This window comes from Brassica rapa, chromosome A09 (genome assembly GCF_000309985.2).
Source record: "Brassica rapa cultivar Chiifu-401-42 chromosome A09, CAAS_Brap_v3.01, whole genome shotgun sequence".
NCBI classification, from domain to species: domain Eukaryota; kingdom Viridiplantae; phylum Streptophyta; class Magnoliopsida; order Brassicales; family Brassicaceae; genus Brassica; species Brassica rapa.
In genome coordinates, this window is record NC_024803.2 from 3,588,158 (window position 1) to 3,608,232 (window position 20,075).

General features: G+C 34.1%; 4 protein-coding genes across 6 annotated transcripts; all 4 read left to right on the forward strand.

Moving 5' to 3' along the window:
- The first annotated feature begins 2 nt into the window (after positions 1-2).
- Positions 3-7,003, forward strand: LOC103837058 (polyadenylate-binding protein-interacting protein 13). Its single transcript, XM_009113382.3, has 10 exons — positions 3-3,481; positions 3,847-3,954; positions 4,046-4,090; positions 4,185-4,257; positions 4,334-4,446; positions 4,539-4,598; positions 4,706-4,753; positions 4,839-4,907; positions 5,244-5,305; positions 5,628-7,003. The coding sequence occupies exons 1-10, from the start codon at positions 3,128-3,130 to the stop codon at positions 5,677-5,679; spliced, it is 984 nt and encodes a 327-aa protein (XP_009111630.1). The 5' UTR covers positions 3-3,127; the 3' UTR covers positions 5,680-7,003.
- Positions 7,004-7,698: 695 nt separating this feature from the next.
- LOC103837057 (CDPK-related kinase 4) lies at positions 7,699-12,275 on the forward strand. 2 transcript variants are annotated; one of them, XM_009113381.3, is made up of 11 exons: positions 8,107-9,056; positions 9,245-9,375; positions 9,630-9,671; positions 9,760-9,868; positions 9,945-10,023; positions 10,262-10,558; positions 10,648-10,757; positions 10,876-10,980; positions 11,244-11,306; positions 11,589-11,756; positions 11,847-12,275. In XM_009113381.3, exons 1-11 carry the CDS (start codon positions 8,556-8,558, stop codon positions 11,982-11,984), a joined length of 1,743 nt encoding a protein of 580 aa, XP_009111629.1. In that variant the 5' UTR covers positions 8,107-8,555; the 3' UTR covers positions 11,985-12,275. The 2 variants fall into 2 exon arrangements, 1 of the variants encoding a protein (XP_009111629.1); XR_626848.3 differs by lacking the exon at positions 11,847-12,275 and having other exon boundaries at positions 7,699-9,056; positions 11,230-11,306; positions 11,589-11,723.
- A 563-nt stretch (positions 12,276-12,838) lies between these two features.
- On the forward strand, positions 12,839-14,289 carry LOC103837056 (6-phosphogluconolactonase 3, chloroplastic). Its single transcript, XM_009113380.3, has 2 exons — positions 12,839-13,423; positions 13,509-14,289. Exons 1-2 carry the CDS (start codon positions 13,068-13,070, stop codon positions 14,089-14,091), a joined length of 939 nt encoding a protein of 312 aa, XP_009111628.1. The 5' UTR covers positions 12,839-13,067; the 3' UTR covers positions 14,092-14,289.
- A 324-nt stretch (positions 14,290-14,613) lies between these two features.
- Positions 14,614-18,668, forward strand: LOC103837055 (glucan endo-1,3-beta-glucosidase). 2 transcript variants are annotated; one of them, XR_004451271.1, is made up of 5 exons: positions 14,614-15,218; positions 15,385-16,367; positions 16,442-16,739; positions 16,826-17,684; positions 17,867-18,668. XR_004451271.1 is itself a non-coding variant. In XM_009113379.3 (4 exons), the coding sequence occupies exons 1-4, from the start codon at positions 15,125-15,127 to the stop codon at positions 16,861-16,863; spliced, it is 1,413 nt and encodes a 470-aa protein (XP_009111627.1). In that variant the 5' UTR covers positions 14,614-15,124; the 3' UTR covers positions 16,864-18,668. The 2 variants fall into 2 exon arrangements, 1 of the variants encoding a protein (XP_009111627.1); XM_009113379.3 differs by having other exon boundaries at positions 16,826-18,668.
- Positions 18,669-20,075: the final 1,407 nt, after the last annotated feature.

Sequence of the window (20,075 nt, forward strand, 5' to 3'; positions counted from 1 at the left end):
GTGTTTTATTTGTTTTAAAATCTTGTCAAATTGGTTCATTAATCTTTCTTGTTGTTTCTGTTAGATTTTAGGAGAGTCTTTGCTTTGTAAAAGAATATTTATTTTCTATGTTATTTAGGTTTGATCTGTTTTTTTTTAGTTTATAATCATATCATGCATTGTCTGAAAGAATCTAGTTAGCTTGCCAAGATATAGGCGACCGTCATGGTCAAACAAAACCATCTACTAAAAAGGCCCTATATCTTGATATACTATATTCACTAAACCTACAATTTGCTTTATAAATTAGGAAGTCCTAAATACTTAATTTATTCAATAGTTTAAGAATCTAAAGTGTTGGTTGGTGTTGTGATCATTTCAGACACTCTTTTCCACAATTATCTTGAACTTTACTTGTTAGGTTCTTTTGATGTGGTAATTTACAGATTCTATTCTTTTTCATCACAATAATATTTAAATTTAAATACTATATTTTGTGTAGGTAGCTTTCTGTATAGACCACAACCTTAATTAGACTCAGTACATATGGAAATTTCTCTAGTTGATATTTTTAGCATGTGTTTGTAACTAAAAGTATATATTATCCATATATATGGCCAAAGTTCTGTGACTTGTTTGTTTCTGATTGGGACGTTATTAGTTATCCAATAATAAAAAATAAATATGTATTAATAAAGCATTTATAGTGTTTAAAGTGGACGATCATTTCCACTAAGATAAGTCTGAACATTGATGCAAATATGATAATATAACACTATTAAATCCATGTTGAATCGAAAATGAATTTGACACATTGTTCTTCGTTTTGTAATTTTTAATTTTCCTAAATAGTTGTAAACAATGCAAATCGGTTATTTCATATCCAAAAATAAATTCATTAATATTAAAATATTTAAATTACCTAATTCCATGTTATTGACTCGCTAGAAAAGCTAAGCTAGAAATGTTTTAATGAATTTAGACAGTCTTTCCAGAAGTTTTACATTCCAATTTACATCCACTAAACAGTAATATTGGTGACATACATAGAAGATTATTTATAATTTAAAATTTAATATTTCAGTGTCCTATTAAATAAATGAAATAACATTTCGTCCATCAACTTTAAATTAATTTCACACATATTCTCCAAATATCTCATCATAAGGATAATTCAAAAAATGTCTTAAATATCCAAAGATAGTAACTCATCCAACCAAATCTACAAAATTCGAGCAATAGTAGGATATTAAATTTGGTAAGAATTCATTACATAATTATTCTTTATAAACTAAATGATAATACATACCGATTGGATAAGTGTTGATGTGAAATTGGTGGGGAGTATTCTTTCTCGATCCATCGTAAGGTTTAACTTCAAATCGTCGGAATATTTTCCATATATCTTCATCAAAAAGCTGAAATAGTGCTTGTCCAGTTAATTATGAGGAAGTATTAATTCAATTCTACAACCTTAATTTAAAGGGAAAGTAATTAAAATTTCTTGTACAATAAACCAAAGAAAAAAATTAAATAAATATTACATAGAACTTACATTTGGGTCAGCAAAAATAAGGTGCTTCTCTTTTAGATTTAGCGGGCTTGTTGTTTGCCACACTCTTAATACATTTTCTCAAACTTCAACATTAGTTGATTTTTCAGTAAGTTCAGAAATTAGGGTGTTAATGTTTGTCATGAAGTTAGACTTTCAATTTTCCTCTGACTTTTCTTAAACGAGTGAGAATTTTTTGGAGAATTATAAGATTTGAATTTTAAATTGTTCTTTTGAAATGTTTTCACTTTTCATCGGATATTAAAGAGACATCAAAGGATATATAAGCGAGTGTCAATATTCAGATCATTAGGCTAACATACTTAAATGGTGATAATCAATCAATTTAATAATTTGTTAGGATTGTCTTTCAATAAAATATATTTATTTATTAATTAAAGTGTTGAATAAAAAAAATGCATAATATATGTAATGTTACAAAGATGATTTTTACATATAAAGAAAACCAAATCTTACTTAACTACATCCGATTTCTTAAAAAAAAAAAATTTGCCTATAATATATTCAGTTTTTTTAATATTCTAAACGATAAAATATATGACGTTTGGTTCAAAAACATATATTTTATATTAGCCTAAAAATATTAAATTTTCTAATATTTATATATGAAAATATATTAATTCATCTACTATCACTATAAAAATAATTTTATATTTTTACAATATTCAGTGTCCAAAGTTTTCCATTACTTAATAATTATATTATTTACATAATAAAATATATGTCAAATTACTTTATTAACCTATTAATGTAATGTTCATGACTAATTCTCGTATGAATATGATGCTCTTAGTCAAATATAGTAATTGTGATCTATTATATATTATTATATAGTAAAAAAATATTTGATTTATGAATATCCAAGATTTATAATTTTATTTGAACTATCTTAAAATATTTTATAGATTTATCTCTATAAATTTACATAGTTATTAGTAAATAATATTTGAGACTCAAGTTCGGTTTTTTGGTATAAGATTATTAACAATTGTTTAGTCAAATTGATGGTAAATTTTTTTATAAGTTCTTCATAACCGCTTAATACCTTAAAATAAAATAAAAAGGGTTGATTTTATTCTACAATATAACACTCGAATTTTAGCTAAACGAAACTAAAAATATTAAATATTAAGTTATGTAATAATTTCTTCTAAACCAATATGCAAGAAATTAAAGGTTAAAATTAATTCATTGCCGAAGTAAAAGAAAATAGTGAAATATGTTGGCAGAAAAAGGGTAAATTTTTTTCAGAATCTTGTTTAGGAATTTAAATTAAATTTCATTAGTAATAAAATTTGACATAGACTAATATAACAAGAACAATGAAGAAATGGTGTTGACTAATGACCACCATCATTAATAATTAAGAAATGGTATTGACAAATGACCAAACTAATTAATAATAATTTATTGCATCTGTATATTTTCTTGACTGGAATTTATTGTTTTTTTTTTGGTAATCAATTTTTTTTTTTTCATTTAAGAAAAAGAGCTTCATATTCCCTTTATTCTACTTCGAACTTTTCTTCAGTCAGATTTTTTGCGATACAGATTCATCCTTTGGTGTGATTGATCATGGCTGTCCCGGAAAATGCTGATGTGAAAGTGGACTCTTGTGATCAAAACCTAGACAACAACACTGCTTCATTAGCAGCTACGATGATGCCGCCATCTCCTGGTGATCAGAACCCTGAATCCAACTCTTCTGTTGAGACACCAAACTCAACAAAGGGAAATGAAGGGGCTCTCAACAGTGAGATAAGTCATATGGGTGTTAAGTTTTCTAAACTTAATCCGATGGCTAAGGAGTATGTTCCACAGCCCCTTGCTCCAACCCTCCCTGTGTTTGTGGAGAATAGCTTATGGTTTACCAACAGTTTCGCAATGCAAGCTTTCTCTGCTGAGGACAATGACCTTTTCGATACAAGGGTATGTATTATGTATATCATGTTTTACATTATTCTCTGAGTTATGGCCTATATGTGCTGGATTTATTATGTTTCATGAAAATGTCTTGTCAATGTTTGCATCTTGTGAATTATATAACATTTTTTTGTTTATCATTTCTTAGATTGATGAGAAATGTAATATGAAAATCATGATCTGTGTTTGCAATGCTGGATCTCGAATTAATTTAGAGGACCATAAATATTTAATTCAATCTTAATAAAAAATTTCTGATAATTTGGAGAACATGTGACCTATATATAATAGTTTTTATAAAATAGGGGTATCCAGCTATACTTATGAACAACATGTGACCTATATATAATAGTTTTGTCCTTTTAATGCAGAGAATGAATTTTTGCCAATGGAAGCCAAGGATGAGCAAGAAAACAAGCCTGGCTCAGAAGGAAGAAGCAATCAGGAGAACTGTCCATGTCTTAGACATTGATCAACAGGTCTAAAAAAAGAATTGCTATCTTCAAGAACTCACTTTCTGAGAAGGAAGTGTAATACAACTAACCAAAGCCCTCTTTTGTCTTTTTGTAGGTTACTGAGGAGCAACTTGCTGGTCTCTTTCAATCATGTGGGCAGGTACTTGAGTAATGCGTCTTTTAGCCACTTTGTTTTGATATCATCTTCAAACTCAAGTCTCATACAGTTTCTTGTACATTTTTTGGGTCTAAAGATTGTTGATTGTCGTACATGCGGTGACAATAAATCTAGTCTCCGTCTTGCCTTCATTGAGTTCGCTGATGAAGGTACTTCTACTCTTAACTGTTTTATCACTTTAAAATGTTCTTCTTTTGTTTACTAATCAGTGAAGTAATGTCTCAGAGGGAGCTAGGTCTGCTGTAAGCCTATCAGGAACTCTGTTTGGTTCTTATCCTATAAAGGTTCGTCTTTCAAAAACAGCTATTGCACCTGTGGACCCGAGTCTTCTTCCAAAGGTTAGTTAAGTTATATAATCATATCTAAACCAGTCTTAGGTTTGACTCTTCCTCTTATTATTATTCCTGAGATTGCATAATCTTGCTTTCAGTCTCAGGATGAGCGTGAGAAATGTGCAAAGACTGTTTACTGTACTAATATCGACAAGAAGGTAATCTTGATTTTCATTTTCCTAATCACTTATTCCTCAGATGGAACTGGAAATTGAACCTTTTCTATTCATCTTTTAATTAGTTTTCGTTTTTGTATTACATACAGGTCACTCAGATGGAACTGGAAGATTTTTTTAAAACAGCATGTGGGGAGGTACATATTTGGTTTTGGCTGGTAGATTGGTTATATTTTATACTATGTTGTGTTTTCGATTTTAAATCATATTTTTTTTTTTTAGATTCAACATGTGAGGCTTGTTGGAGACTGTCATCACCAAACCTGCATTGCTTTTGTTGAATTTAAGCTGGTGATTTTCTCTTGCCTGTTTTTTTCCGTACATGAATTTTCTTTATCACGTTGGTGTAACTGCATGAACTTGATTCTAAAGTTAAATCATTTTATGATACTTAAAAAAGTTTCAAGTTAAGCTTAATTGATTTTACATACGTGATAGTCTTTTGAAGTTGTACTCATTCTCGGACTAGATATATATTATGGTCATAAATGTGATGTACCACTGCAACAATGTGCATGGTCCACTATATATATTGAATTTTTGTTTGGCCTGATGAGGCAATGTTTGACCCTAATCACCTTAATATAGAAATAATAATGTGGTAAATGATAATTTTGAATGTTTCAGGTGGAAAGTGCAGTTTCTGCTCTTAATTGTAGCGGTATTGTCTTGGGCGGTCTCCCTTTAAGGTAGGGTTACAACAGTTTCACTATTCTTATTTTTTATACTGTGGCCTCTTGATTCTTCTCGTGTTTAGTTTTTCATCAATCTATTATAATCATTTGCGATTAGCTCGTTTAGTTTTGGATGCAGAATGTTGCATGCTAGTTGTAGATATAAATAGTTTGGAGGATTTTGTAATATTTTCTCTTGTTAAGACGCCTCATGTCTTTAGTTATTTTCGTTTTATTCAAGTGTAAGTATGTTGGTGTTCTTTAAGGTTAGCAAGACATAATAAAATCATCACTGTGTCTGTGAGATTAATTTTGCTTTTCTTCTATATGTCTGAAGGGTGAGCCTGTCAAAGACACCAGTGAGGCTAGACCAACCTGATTTAAACTAATGGTAACTGCAAACCGATCAAAGAGCTCATCAATTCAAGGAGATAAAGAGCGATCAAATGTCATTTTAAAGATACTCAGAAGCGTTTTATGTTCATATAATTAACAATCCTTTTTGTTACTTAACCACCTCCCAGACTTTCTCCTTCTTCTCTTTGCGTGATGAAAAACCAAATTGTTCGTTTTTTATATTCATGGATCATTTTAAGACTCTTTTTGGGGAATCTTTTATTTTGCTCTATCTTATGTCTGAATCTCCATGCATAGACATCTGGTAAGAGTACTCAGTGTGTTTAAAATCTTGTCAAATTGTTTCATTGATCTTTCTTTTTGTTTTTGTTAGATTTTTGGAGAGTCTTTTCTTTGTGAAAGAATATTTACTTTCTATGTTATTTAGGTTTGATCTGCTTTTTCTTTTAGTTTATAATCATATCGTAGTCTGAACGAATCTAGTTAGCCTATCAAGATATAGACGACCATTCCCTTATGGTCAAACAAAATCATCTACTAAAAAGGCACAATATCTTGATACTATATGTTCTTTAAACCTCCAATTTGTTTGATAGATTAAAAAATAGTACTAAATACCTTGAAATTGTTTAAAATTTGGTTGGTGTTGTGATCACTTCAGACACTCTTTTCCATAATTGTTTTGAACTTTACTTGTTAGGTTATTTTGATGTGGCAATTTACAGATTATATTCTTTTCCATTAAAGTTAATGCTATCTTTTTGTGTAGGTAGCTTTCTGATAAAATTGATTAAACTTTGAATTATAGATCAAACTTTTCAATTCAATTGTCTGAGTTGGTTTGATTTCTTTGAATTATAAATCCTTGGCAAAAACTACACGACCAAGTGTGAAACCACAACTAAAAGTAGACACAATACATATGGAAGTTTCTTTAGTTGATATTTTTAGCATGTGTTTGTAACTAAAAGTATAAGTTATTCATCTATATGACCAAGTCCTGTGACTTGTTTGTTTCAGATGGGGACGTTATTAATCTAATATAAGAAATAACATATTCAAACGTTGAAGAGTTTAGCGGAAAGATAAACGTCAACTTATCAGACCATTGTCAGCTTGCCGGTCAAGATAGTGGAAAATACGTATACGTCAACATAGTGGTATATTTCTTGCGGCGTAAGACAAGCTCCCTTCACAACCGGATCACTGCATCGACCATAGCAAAAATCAAACCGGACCGTACGTCTAGTAGACGATTCATGAAGGCAACGAATTTAAATTTTTCTGGTTAGTTATGATTTGAGTTAGCCACTTGAGCTCAGCCAATTAAACCAATAGCCATAAACGTCGTCAGAACTTTTTTAAGTTAACCGGCAACCATTTGCTACCAATATACAGTAGCAGGTCGGTTAGGTGTTGAAATCTTACCAACTTGTATCAAGACGGTTTGAACCGGTTTATAATAAAGATGAAAAGTGTCTTTTTGTTGTCTTTTTCACTAGGCGGTGTAAAGAATAGTCAAGTTGGTAACCGTATTAACTCGTTTTCGCGTTAACCTGACAAATGGCTGAGACTTTTTTTCTGTTTAATATGTTCGGTGACTGGCTGTGACAGATCAGAACCACCGTCTTCGTCTTTTCAATTTTTATTTATTGTAAAACTAATTGGAAAACTCGGTAGTCTAAAAGTAAGCTACGTTTAGGTAGAAGCGTTATGTAAGAAAATTAGTCAAACTAGTGTCCAAAAGTTAGTTATTCACCGAGTTGGTTTGCAAATGTAATGTAATATGTTTTATAGAATTTTGATTTTCTAATATATATGATGTTTTCATTTTTCTATGTGATTTTTACTTTATTAAAAACTGTGTATTCAATGATATTTTAATAGTTTATTTTATATTTGGTTGAATACCATTAATTTATAGTTTTAATGATATTTTTTAAATAAAAAGTAGTTTTTTTAATATGTGTATTTCTAGCTAAACATTTTATAAGTTTTAAGGGATAGTGACCATTTGATTTACATTTAGGGTGGTGGATTGGTAGCGATGGACTGACACATGCCCATTTCAAATTATTGATAAGCATTGTTCAAATGCTTTTATTAAATGTATATCTAACATGCTAAGAGTTTTAAAAAACTATAGTTAATCTGTAGTAAAAGGTTTACTAGTATTTAAGTTGAGTTATTATTGGATTTCTTCATTTACACATGTTAAGAAACCGATATGAATGAACAATTATGATTCAAAATAATTTCTACTTTGAGACTGAAAACATGATCTGGAAATAGGCTATCAATCCCATACATAACATATGGTTTTGTTGATTATTCAATAATCGAACAACTTCTCTTTAATCATTGGGAATCAATAAATACAACATTATATTGACTATTATCATTAGATAATCATTTTCTAAAAAGTATTTTTTTGGAATCAAATTTACAAATTAAGATGGGTTGGATACACATCTTAAAACGGAGTATTAAATAAAGTCTGGTCTTATATATTTAATCACCCAAAACATAGATAATTAAAAAAAAAGTCCTTAAACAAAAAAATATTTGTAATGTTTTAATTATCAAAAAATAAAAATTTATCATTATAAAGCTGGTGTTTTGTGACCATTATCCCAATAGCCATTAGACGACACACTAATAAATGAAATTAACAGAGAAGTAAAAGTGATTTAATGACAAAACGCGTTCTTGGTTGTTGTAGTAGTAATAAAGTGGTCATGTGTTTACCTTCTTCGCCTTCTCCCTTTATATAATTCAAAAACATTTTGTTTTCTCTTCTTCGATTTAAAAAAAAAAAAAAAAAAATTTTGATATCGACCTTACTATTCAACATCGGCTCCTCACCGTCCGATTCTTTGACTCTGACCGATCAGTCAATCCGACGGCCATGGGTCTCTGCTACAGCCGGAACACCTCCTCCGTCAAAGACGACGAGATCCCCGTCGAGCAGCCGTCGCAAACCCCCCGGCGCGCTTCGATCCCTCAGTCTCCCATCCCCTCCGAAGTCAACTCCTACGCCAGCAGCCCGTTCCAGAGCCCCTTACCGGCGGGAGTAGCTCCGTCGCCGGCGAGAACTCCGGGACGGAAGTTCAAATGGCCGTTTCCGCCGCCGTCACCCGCGAAGCCGATCATGGCGGCTCTGAGGCGGAGAAGAGGCGCGCCGCCGCGGCCGAGAGACGAACCGATCCCGGAGGACAGCGAGGACGTTGACGGCGTCGGAGGGGAGAGGCTGGACAAGAACTTCGGGTTCGGGAAGAACATGGAAGGGAAGTACGAGTTGGGGAAGGAGGTGGGGCGAGGGCATTTTGGTCATACTTGCTGGGCTAAGGCCAAGAAAGGGAAGATGAAGGGGCAGACGGTGGCTGTCAAGATCATCTCCAAAGCTAAGGTCTTTACTCTCTTTACTCTCTCTCTCTCTTGGTAGGTTTCAAACTGTAATGATGTGGTACCGACCAATGTAGGGACTCTTGTTGTTACTGTTCTTCATTATGTCGGAATCTTGAAAGATCTGGTTTTTTTTTAGTACCAAGATTGTTCCTTTAGATAATATAAAGATAGATGATGACTGTTTTTCAGATGACATCGGCTTTGTCTATTGAAGATGTTCGTAGAGAAGTGAAGTTGCTGAAAGCTTTATCTGGGCATAAGCATATGGTTAAGTTCTATGATGTGTATGAGGACAATGATAACGTCTATGTAGTTATGGAGTAAGTGCTTCTTCATTCATAATCTTATTGAGTATGGATTTGGAAGTTTCATTCTTTTTTGAGTGGTAACTAAGCTGTAGTTTTCATTCAATGTTCTTAAAAGGATTAAACATTTTCTATAAGGCGGCGCCTAAGCCTAATCCTCTAATCCTCTATATAAAGTGTCTGATTACCGTCTAGCGATTTTTTGAACATTGAGTTTATTAAATGAGTCGACTCCAGATATTCAATCTTTCCTTCTAATTTGCTTTCAGGTTGTGTGAAGGAGGAGAGTTATTGGACAGGATCTTGGCGAGGTAGTTCCCTTAGTACACCTCTAGTGTTGTTTTTTGTGTTCTTCCTTTTGGTTATGAGATCAAATATTGTGTTATTTCTTTACTGCAGAGGTGGTAAATACCCTGAAGTAGACGCCAAACGTATTCTTGTACAGATTCTATCTGCAACAGCATTTTTTCATCTCCAAGGTGTAGTGCACCGTGACCTGAAGCCAGAGGTACACAGTCTACACTATATAAGTTGCTTACATTTCAATCAACTGTAGTAAACAAATGTTGCTTTTGTGTGTCCAGAACTTTCTCTTCACCAGCAGAAACGAGGATGCAGTACTCAAAGTCATAGACTTTGGCTTGTCTGATTTCATTAGATACGGTAATTATTACTCCCTCCGTTCCATATCAAGTATCATTGTAGAGTAAAATTTTAGTAACAATGTATGTCAATGCAATTTATATCATTAATTTATCTCTTTTGCCCTTATATAAATTAAAATATAACTTTTTAGAACATCTAATTTGAAACAGAGGCAGTACATGATTCTGCATATTGTATGTAAGTTTGGCTTTGACATTAAAGTTTTTGTGATGAGTTTGTCTTTTGTATTTGGTAGATCAACGGCTCAATGATGTGGTAGGAAGCGCATACTATGTAGCACCAGAAGTACTCCACAGGTCTTACAGCACTGAAGCAGATATGTGGAGCATCGGTGTCATAAGCTACATACTACTCTGTGGAAGCAGACCTTTCTACGGAAGAACTGAATCTGCAATATTCCGTTGTGTGCTTAGAGCAAACCCTAATTTTGAGGATATGCCTTGGCCTTCAATCTCTCCTACTGGTAAAGACTTTGTGAAAAGGCTTTTGAACAAGGATCATAGGAAACGAATGACAGCTGCTCAAGCTCTAGGTTAGTGTCTTCTTCTTAAAATGGAAACAAGAACATGGTTGTATTAAGTAGGTTTCCTTTGCTTCATTATATGATCTGTGTGTTTGCAGCTCATCCATGGTTACGTGATGAAAACCCTGGTTTGCTTCTTGATTTCTCGGTTTACAAGTTGGTCAGATCCTATATTCGTGCCTCGCCTTTCAGAAGATCAGCACTCAAGGTAGTTTCTTGATACCCTCATATTAGTATCAAGTGCATTCCTCTTTACTCATTTGAAAACATATGTTTCTGATGGCTGTCTGTTTCTTATCTTGATCTTCTTCTTTTTTTTTACTTAGGCTCTCGCCAAAGCTATACCTGATGAGGAGCTTGTGTTCCTTAAGGCACAGTTCATGCTCCTAGACCCTAAAGATGGAGGCTTATCTCTTAACAACTTCACAACGGTCAGTGTGCATTTCTTGATTCAGCTATAGCATATCGATTCAGTCTTTGGTTTGTGAATCTATATCCATTATGCTGATCCTTCATCGAAAATCGATAACCTTTCTTCTAGCTTGGATGATTCTTCCAAGCAAGCTGCATCTCTATATATACATTAAAACCTGATGAAGAAATGGAATAAATAAATAGTTTCCTAATGCAAGAAATTAAAATCTTAATTTTAAAAGAGACAAATAAATACCATATCTTAGAGTGTTAACTGCAGGCTTTAACAAGATATGCTACTGATGCTATGATGGAATCAAAGCTTCCTGACATTTTAAACACAGTAAGACATCTCTGCTTATATAGATATTTTATCTTTGCTTTTCAAGTTTATAGGTGTACCAATTATGAATGGTAGATAAAGGTTTAATAGTGATTGATAGTCGAAAATGATTGTAGATATTGTGAGTAACATGAATAAACCGTTATCTTAAGATTAGTCTTTCTTTAGTATTTCTTCATGATTATTATCATTGGTTTAGTATATTGCATACTCTTATGAATGTACCATTGTGCATTTGTATTCTGCATTTTTCTTACCTTTTTTTTTCTTATTTCTGTGAAGATGCAACCGCTGGTGCAAAAGAAACTGGACTTTGAAGAGTTCTGTGCGGCTGGGGTCAGCGTTTACCAACTGGAAGCTCTTGAAGAATGGGAACAGATTGCAACTTCTGCATTTGAGCACTTTGAACAAGAAGGAAACCGAGTCATATCCGTCCAAGAACTCGCTGGGGTATTGTCCTAAATCCTAATTCAACCTTCTTCTATGAGATTGGCTTAAAGCACCATCCCTTTGTTAAAGATTAAAAACATTTTTTTGTAGGAGATGAGCGTGGGACCAAATGCATATCCTCTGCTCAAGGATTGGATCCGGAGTTCAGATGGGAAGCTGAGTTTCTTGGGGTACGCTAAGTTCTTGCATGGTGTGACTGTACGAAGCTCGAGCTCAAGACCTAGGTGACACATTGTCATGACATGAGTCTTCTAACGTGTGAGTCAAGTCTTAAGACCTTGGGGTTCAAAGATACAACATATAGTGGAAGGCAGGTGCTTCCTTTGTAAATGATTCTTTTGAGCATATTGTTTTTAGAGGAACTAAACCCAAAAATGGGAAGAAAAAAATTTATATATTATAGAAGGAATTTAAGAGGTGTTGTTCTTGTATTTGTTTTCGGATTTTAGTTTGGTTTAGCATCATTGATTGTATATGCTATACTCGTTGGAGTTGTTAACAAATGCCTTTAGAAGCAAATTCTAGCAGTCGTTGAAAGAGCTTTCTGAAGGCTTTGGGAGCTTCTCAAAGTTGTTTGGTGCATTCTGAAATGATTAGGAAGCAAATCAGCTCTCTAAACTCCATCCTCTTAGATGCTCACACATTGAAGTGTGTTATAGACTTGTAGTAGTACTAGTAGAAAACCGGTTAGTAAATTTCTTTAAGCTACAAAAACGTACAAACAGGGCCGGCTTATAAGGGGGACAAGCGGTGCGACCGCCCCGGGTCCGAGCCCGTGTCCCCCCGTGTAATAATAAATAAGGGGCCCAATTTTTTATAAATCTATTTTTTAATATATAAAAAAATTATAAATACAATAAATAAAATTGAAAAGGGCCCAAAATTATTTGATATGTATATAGTTTTATTTTCATTACAAAATATACAAAATATTATTGATTAAATTTTAAAAATATTTTAAATATTATCTCTATATAAATTTTAGAAAGTAAAAAAAAATTTTTTTGTCCTAGGACCCCTAGCTGTGTTGAGCCGGCCCTGCGTACAAAGCAACCAAGTACGATTTATTAAAATGGTTAGCTATATCCATTACTTGATACATAACCAATTCTAGATATAGTCTGATGAAACATTCGTCTTAGCTTCCGAAACCGATTCTAGATATAGTTAAGCATATACTCGGTTTATCAATATAAACCAACCGGTTCGGTCCAAGTTGGAGAACACACCTCTGAAACATAGATGTGTTTGGTCGGCTATTAGTCAAAGCTGCTCACTTTCCCTATAAAGAAGCAAAGCTCCCACCTTTTAATGGCTTCTTCTTGTTTCCTTCGTCAGATTCTCTTCTCTTCATTACCCACTAAACTTCCACCTCGATCAGATCCTCTATCACCAAAGAAACTGTCTTGTTCTTCTCCTTTTACTGCGTCTTTATCGGTTTCATCGATCGGGAGATTAACTAATAGTCGGAGAAAGTTATCAGAAGTGAAGAGCATGTCTACAGAAAAAGGTAAAGAGGAGAAGAAGAGAGTGGAGATCTTTGACACAGAGGAGAACTTAGCGGTTGAGTTAGCCAAATACACAGCAGATCTCTCCGACAAGTACTGTAAGGAGAAAGGAGCTTTCACCGTCGTTGTCTCCGGCGGTTCCTTAATCAAATCTCTCCGGTAAGAGTTGTAAAGTCTCGATCTTTAAGGATGTTATGTCTTTTTAAGAACATAGCTTTAATGTTAAATGCTGTCCGAATCTCAGGAAGCTAGTAGAGGTTGGTTCAATAGATTGGTCCAGGTGGCATTTTTTCTGGGTGGACGAGAGAGTTGTCCCTAAGCATCATGAAGACAGCAACTACAAACTTGCTTACGATGCCTTCCTCTCCAAGGTTCCCATTCCTCCTGGAAACGTATACGCTATCAATGATTCTCTCTCACCCGAGGCAGCAGCGGAGGATTACGAGACGTGTCTCAAGCATTTGGTTCAGACCGGTGTCATCCGCGTGTCTGAATCAACCGGCTTTCCGAAGTTTGATCTCATGCTTCTTGGTGTGGGACCTGATGGCCATGTGGCGTCACTGTTCCCAGGGCATGGTCTGTGTGGTGAGGAGAAGAGATGGGTGGGGTTTGTTACTGACTCTCCGAAGCCGCCTTCTGAGAGAATCACCTTCACGTTTCCGGTTATTAACTCCTCTGCGCATGTAGCTTTGGTGGTTTGCGGTTCTGGGAAGGCTGAAGCAGTGGAGGCGGCTTTGAAGAAGACTGGGGATGTACCTGCGGGTTGTGTTTCTGCTGAGGAGGAGCTTGTTTGGTTTCTTGATAAACCGGCTTGTTCTAAGCTGTGATGACCGGTGTTTTGAAAACTTTTCAGTGTGAGTGGACTAGTCCGGTTTGCTTTTTGGTTTGTTGGGACTGGTTCTCTCTGTTTGGTTTTCTGAGAGAGAGGCTGTGTTGTAATAATAAAAAAAGAGAATAAGAGGGGGTTGAATGCAATGCAACCTAGTTAGTGGTTTCTACAACAGAACAAAAGATATTTTTCTAAATTTAAACAATGTATCATCCAATATATAACTATTAAGTTTGGTACCAAAAAGAACAGTTGTTGGAACATTTGAGGGTACATCAAAAGAATAGTGTTATATGAACACTCAGCTTGCATACTCCTCTACCAGGTGTAGTGTGGTAAAACCAGTCTGATTTTTACACGTGGTGAAGTTATGAGTTTTGTATGGGGCTGAGATTGGGCTTACCACGTTAGCCCACTTTTGACCCGGTGGTTTGTAGCTAGGTCTCACGTGGTCGGACGTAGCCGGAGCTGAAGGTTTGGAATTACTTCAGAGGTAGGGGAACGAGAAAAAGATTGAGCAACTCATATTTCTCTCTTTTGGTCGTAAAATTATTAATATTATACTCCATTCGTTCTTAAAAAATGTATGTTTTGAAAAAAAAAATTGTTCCAAAAAGATATATTTTTTACTTTTTCAATGTATGATTTTATGAAAAATTGTAAGTTTCAAAAAAATTAGTGGTGTCTATTGTAATATATTACTTGTCTTTTTGTAGTAATAATATATATAGGGAAATGTAACTGAGGCCTGTTTTCATGTAAATAACTAAATGCCAATGGTTTTCTGTCCATTACAATATTTTTGGTACATAATAGATTGGTATTAGAAAATATATTGAATTAACATTTTCCAAACGTTTTTTATATTTTTGTTCCAAACTGACTCGATTCTACTTCTTCTGACAATCTCCCAAAGAAAAAGCAAAGCATATTTAGTTTGGTGAATAAGTGAATATTGACAAATACCAAACTCTTGGATCTTTATCCCTCTTCCTCCATTCTTGATTTTTGATTACTTAAAACTCTTAACCATGAATTACATGCGACTATCTTCCTCCTGTTCCGTGTTCATTTATCCTGCTAATATAATTACTATGGTTGCATTTCTTATCATCCTTTCAACAGGTATTTTTCAGTCAATCATCTTGTTTCTTTTTAATAATTATCGAATCGAGAGTAACCAAAAGTATAAAAAGAAATAGCTTTCTAGAGAGATTTTTTTTTTTGAGAGGGAACAATATATATACTTATGTTCATATTTGAATAACGATTAGCAAACATTATTGGTCAGGGTCAGGAGCTGACGCGAGCATTGGTGTAAACTACGGCACACTCGCGAACAACCTCCCTCCGCCGCGTCAAGTGGCGGAGTTCCTCCTCCATTCCACCGTCATCAACCGCATCCGCCTCTTCAACGCCGATCCACAAATTCTCCAAGCCTTCGCTCACACCGGTGTTGCCGTCACCGTCACCATCTCCAACGACCAAATCCCACACCTCACAAATCTCTCCTTCGCCCAACGATGGATCTCCGACCACATCCAACCTCACTTCCCCTCCACCAACATCATCCGCATCCTCGTCGGAAACGAAGTCATCTCCACCGCCAACCACCTCCTCATCAGAAACCTTGTCCCGGCGATGCAATCACTCCACACCGCCCTCGTCTCCGCCTCCCTCCACCGTCGTATCCAAATCTCCACGCCGCACTCCCTAGGAATCCTCTCTCACACCACACCTCCGTCTTCCGCTAGGTTCCGACAAGGCTACGACACTCATGTCCTAAAGCCTCTCCTCAGCTTCCTCCGTACTATTGCCTCACCCTTCGTCGTGAATCCTTACCCGTTCTTCGGGTACTCACCCGAGACTCTCGACTTCGCTCTGTTTAGAACTAACCCAGGCTTGTTCGATCAAGACACGAAGCTTCATTACACGAACATGTTCGACGCTCAGCTTGACTCCGTCTACTCCGCCATGGAACGACTTGGCTTCTCCGACGTCGCCATCGTCGTGGGAGAAATCGGATGGCCGTCTAAGGGAGATAAAGATCAGATCGGCGTAGACGTCGCCACCGCGGCGGAGTTTAACAGGAAAGTGATGGACCGTGTAAACTCCGGTACTGGAACGCCGCTGATGCCTAACCGGACTTTCGAGACGTACATTTTCGCGCTATTCAATGAAAATCTCAAACCGGGACCGGTTAGCGAGCGTAATTTCGGTCTTTTCCGGTCCGATTTAATACCGGTTTACGACATTGGAATCCTCCGGCCGACGGTAATCGCCGCCGCGTTTCGCTGTGTTTCGAAAAACTGTATTTTGTTTACGAGTTTGGTTTTGGAAATTTGCAGGTTAGAGCATCGGATCCACCGGAGAATAACCGGCGATCACCGGTCGGAGGATCTTCGGGGAAGCGGTGGTGCGTTACAAAGTCCGGCGCAGAGACGGAGGCTTTACAGAGGAACATAGATTACGTATGTGGATTGGGCTTAGACTGTGAGCCCATTATAGAAGGTGGGCCTTGTTTTCTCCCCAACACAGTGGAAGCCCATTCAGCGTACGCCATGAACTTGTTCTACCAGACAATGGGGAGACACGAGTTCGACTGCGATTTCGATAAGACTGGAGAGATAACTTCAATTGATCCCAGTATGTTTTCTAAATTTTGATAGAATTAGTAAACTAGTTATATATATTTTTAATGATTTTTTAATTTTTATACTTAATTTCTGCAGGCTATGGAGATTGTCAATATCAGGCTGAATTTGTATGAAAATACACAATGCAATTTGCAGAAATATTCGAGTTATGGTTCAAATCATAAAAATACCAAGTACTATTAGAATAATCACACTTAACAAAATTCAGCTATCGTTTCTAGCACCATACATTTGAGTCACATTTTCAGTTATTATTGTAAACAATAATTTAAAAAGATTTGTCTCCCAAGTTGATGCAGAAAGAAATATCATAATTATTTAGTTTATTATTTATTTAGGTATTTATCTTAATAATAGGATTTATCTTTAGGATTTTAATAATATTAAAGTTATTTAGTTTTTATATAAATATGTTTCTTATGCTTAGATTTGTATTCAGTTTATGATATGATTTATAAAAGTTAAAAAAAAATTCTTTATTCTTTGTTTTCGGCTAGAACATATGTGTTCTCAACTAATTTAAGAAGATAATGATATTATGTATTCTTAAACTAAATAAGATCGTAGCTATATTAATAAAAAAACTTTTTAGAATGTATTAATAAAAAGTAAAAATAAAGGAAAAAGATAAATACTAAATATTTTTTTAATAAATAACGGATTAGATTTTGTATTAAATGCTAGTTAATTAGTGATAATCACTTTGACCATATGATAGGCCACTTGTCATCGATTCATTCTATAAATGTATTCATTGTTGAATCCGTTACCTTCATAATTATGACTAGTATCTGCATATATATAATATATGGTATTCAAAGTCAAGTGGCGTTATATAATCTGAACGCTGAAATAAAAGTTATAGAATCTGACTAAACGATGAAGCTGGTGATCCTAGTATCGTTCTTGCTCCTTCTCCCAATGTTTTCTTCAGGTACAAATCAACTATAGCAGTGTTCTAACTAATGCATTATTTCACATTTCATGTATATCACTTATCTATTAAGGTTTTCCTTACAAAACTATATCTATACGGTAGTTTTGTGTAAATAAATATACATGCAATCTCAGATACTTTTGATGATACACATGCTAACATGCTTTATAATTTGTTAGGGCTCGTTGAGACTTCACATCTGGGTGACAGCCACTACGAGGTTTATCAAAAACCACAAGACTATAGGATATATATATATATATCAATTACAAATACAAATCAAAGCCAAAACTATATAATCTATCAATAAAGTTAATTCTAAAAGGCATTAGAAGGCTGTTTTTTTTATAGTAGTGCCCCATTTGTACCATTTTTAAGTCGTTTCCTCTCTCTCTTTTTTTTGAATTTTTTTTATTACTTATAGCTATACCAGATTGCCAATAGAAGATATCATTTAACAGTTTACCCAAAAGATATATAAGATAATTTAGATAATAGAGTTTTTATTAACACTATTTGAACTAGATATATGGTCGTTTTAAATCATTTTTATTTAACATTAAATATACAGTATTTGGGGGAGGCTGGAGTTGATTCTAGTAATAGTAAAAACTATATATGTTGATTTGATTAGGTTGTGACGAATAAAGGAAGGGTCGATCTTGAAATGGACTATGAGGACCCGCATCCACGTCCTCCAAGATCGTCCGACCCGCCACCTAATCCTCATAGCAACAAAAAAAACAGTACATCTTAAGGAACAAAGTTAAAGAGTACAAGGAACGTCGTTATATAAGGTTAAAATCATGTTATAGCTCAAACAAGTCGAATAATATTTACTTCACATAATCACATTTTATTCATAGGGATCAAGTTCTCAAGGAACCTCGTTGTATAAGATTTACTAACATTTGATTAAATGTAAAAAGGAAAAACCGTAACAAAACTATTTTGCTTCGGTTTTAGTTTGGCTCTATAAAAGTTAAATTGGTTTTATATATTTTAAGAAGATTGCGAATTGGATCAAATTCAGCCTGGTTTAATATTTTAAAATAAAATGGAGGCAGAGTATGCGGTCTAGCTCGGTTTGATCTAGTATCGAGCTTCAATCGAATTGGGGGGTTGGTGTGTGTTTAATGAGTTCTTTAAAGACCATTCATTTTGCATTGAGTGAAAATAAATATTTGTATATAACAAATAAATTAAGTCAATACCCACAAGTTGTAATTCATTTACTATTTAAATAGTTGTAGATATTAGGGTTTTTAGTAAATAAACCCCTCAAATAAAGATTAATCGTAAAATAAACCCTCAACTAAAAAATAAACTCTCAACTTTAATTTCGTTAACATATGTTATTCTCCGTTTAAAAAACCGTGACGGAGGGTGACATACGTTAACGGTTTATAAGTTGAGGGTTTATAATGTTGAAAACTTAGTTGAGGTTTTTTTTACGATTTAAAAATAGTTGAGGAGTTTTATCACTAAAAGTCATTAAATGGTTTAAAAATTTATTATCATTTATACATTGTTTTATATTGATATAAGCCTTTAAAGCTAATTTATAAATTTTAATACATTAATTTATACATCCTAAATTAATAATTTTTAGTAATACTTACAACTTAATATAACTTCAAAATATTAAATAATTTGATATTTGGCAATAGTGATATAAGAAAATTTGTGTGTTTATGTCATCATTGTCAAATATCAAATAATTTAAAGTTTCTAAGTTATATCAAGTTTTAAGTAGTGTCGGGAACAGTAATTTAAAGGTTTGTTTCTCATAATTACAAAATCGTGTATTTGTGATTTGTCTTTCCATAAACACATGTTTCATGTTCGAGTTTCGATACAAAAATTTCAGTCAAAGTTGATATTTTATAGTTTTATTTTGTTGCAGAATGAAACAATTATTGGTTCCATTAATAGTAAATACATCCAACAATTTGAAGAGTATTTTGCTAAGGGAAACATTTTACTAATCACTGATTTTGAATTTTGGAAAACATCTGAAAATTATAAAATTTCGAGTCATCGTTTTCTATTGTGCTTTAATGACCAGTCAACCATTGAGATATATAATGACCCCCAAATTTCAATCGATTTTGAAAAATATTAATTTCTTAACTATGACTAATTTCAGTTGTTAGCCAGTACAAATAAGCAATTTAACGGTTTCTTTAATGGAATCATTTACTCTGTTTTTAAAACATGAATCGATATGAAAAGCCTCCATGGCCTGGGGACTACAGGAGATTGGCGCACAAACTAAAATTGGAGTTGAGGATATGGATTCAAGGTATTGCTCTTAAGGATATGGATTCAAGGTATTGCTCATGGATTCAAGGTATTGCTCTTAAGGATATGGCTGATATAAGGTAT

Bases quoted from the DNA above. Each gene is read 5' to 3' on its own strand.
- LOC103837058 (XM_009113382.3), top strand. From the start codon at position 3,128: ATGGCTGTCCCGGAAAATGCTGATGTGAAAGTGGACTCTTGTGATCAA. The intron at 3,955-4,045 runs GTCTAAAAAAAG...GTCTTTTTGTAG, and splicing joins TCTTAGACATTGATCAACAG to GTTACTGAGGAGCAACTTGC. The intron at 4,447-4,538 runs GTTAGTTAAGTT...TCTTGCTTTCAG, and splicing joins ACCCGAGTCTTCTTCCAAAG to TCTCAGGATGAGCGTGAGAA.
- LOC103837056 (XM_009113380.3), top strand. From the start codon at position 13,068: ATGGCTTCTTCTTGTTTCCTTCGTCAGATTCTCTTCTCTTCATTACCC. The intron at 13,424-13,508 runs GTAAGAGTTGTA...TCCGAATCTCAG, and splicing joins TCCTTAATCAAATCTCTCCG to GAAGCTAGTAGAGGTTGGTT.
- LOC103837057 (XM_009113381.3), top strand. From the start codon at position 8,556: ATGGGTCTCTGCTACAGCCGGAACACCTCCTCCGTCAAAGACGACGAG. The intron at 9,057-9,244 runs GTCTTTACTCTC...ACTGTTTTTCAG, and splicing joins AGATCATCTCCAAAGCTAAG to ATGACATCGGCTTTGTCTAT. The intron at 11,757-11,846 runs GTATTGTCCTAA...ATTTTTTTGTAG, and splicing joins CCGTCCAAGAACTCGCTGGG to GAGATGAGCGTGGGACCAAA.
- LOC103837055 (XM_009113379.3), top strand. From the start codon at position 15,125: ATGAATTACATGCGACTATCTTCCTCCTGTTCCGTGTTCATTTATCCT. The intron at 15,219-15,384 runs GTATTTTTCAGT...ATTATTGGTCAG, and splicing joins TCTTATCATCCTTTCAACAG to GGTCAGGAGCTGACGCGAGC. The intron at 16,368-16,441 runs GTAATCGCCGCC...GGAAATTTGCAG, and splicing joins TTGGAATCCTCCGGCCGACG to GTTAGAGCATCGGATCCACC.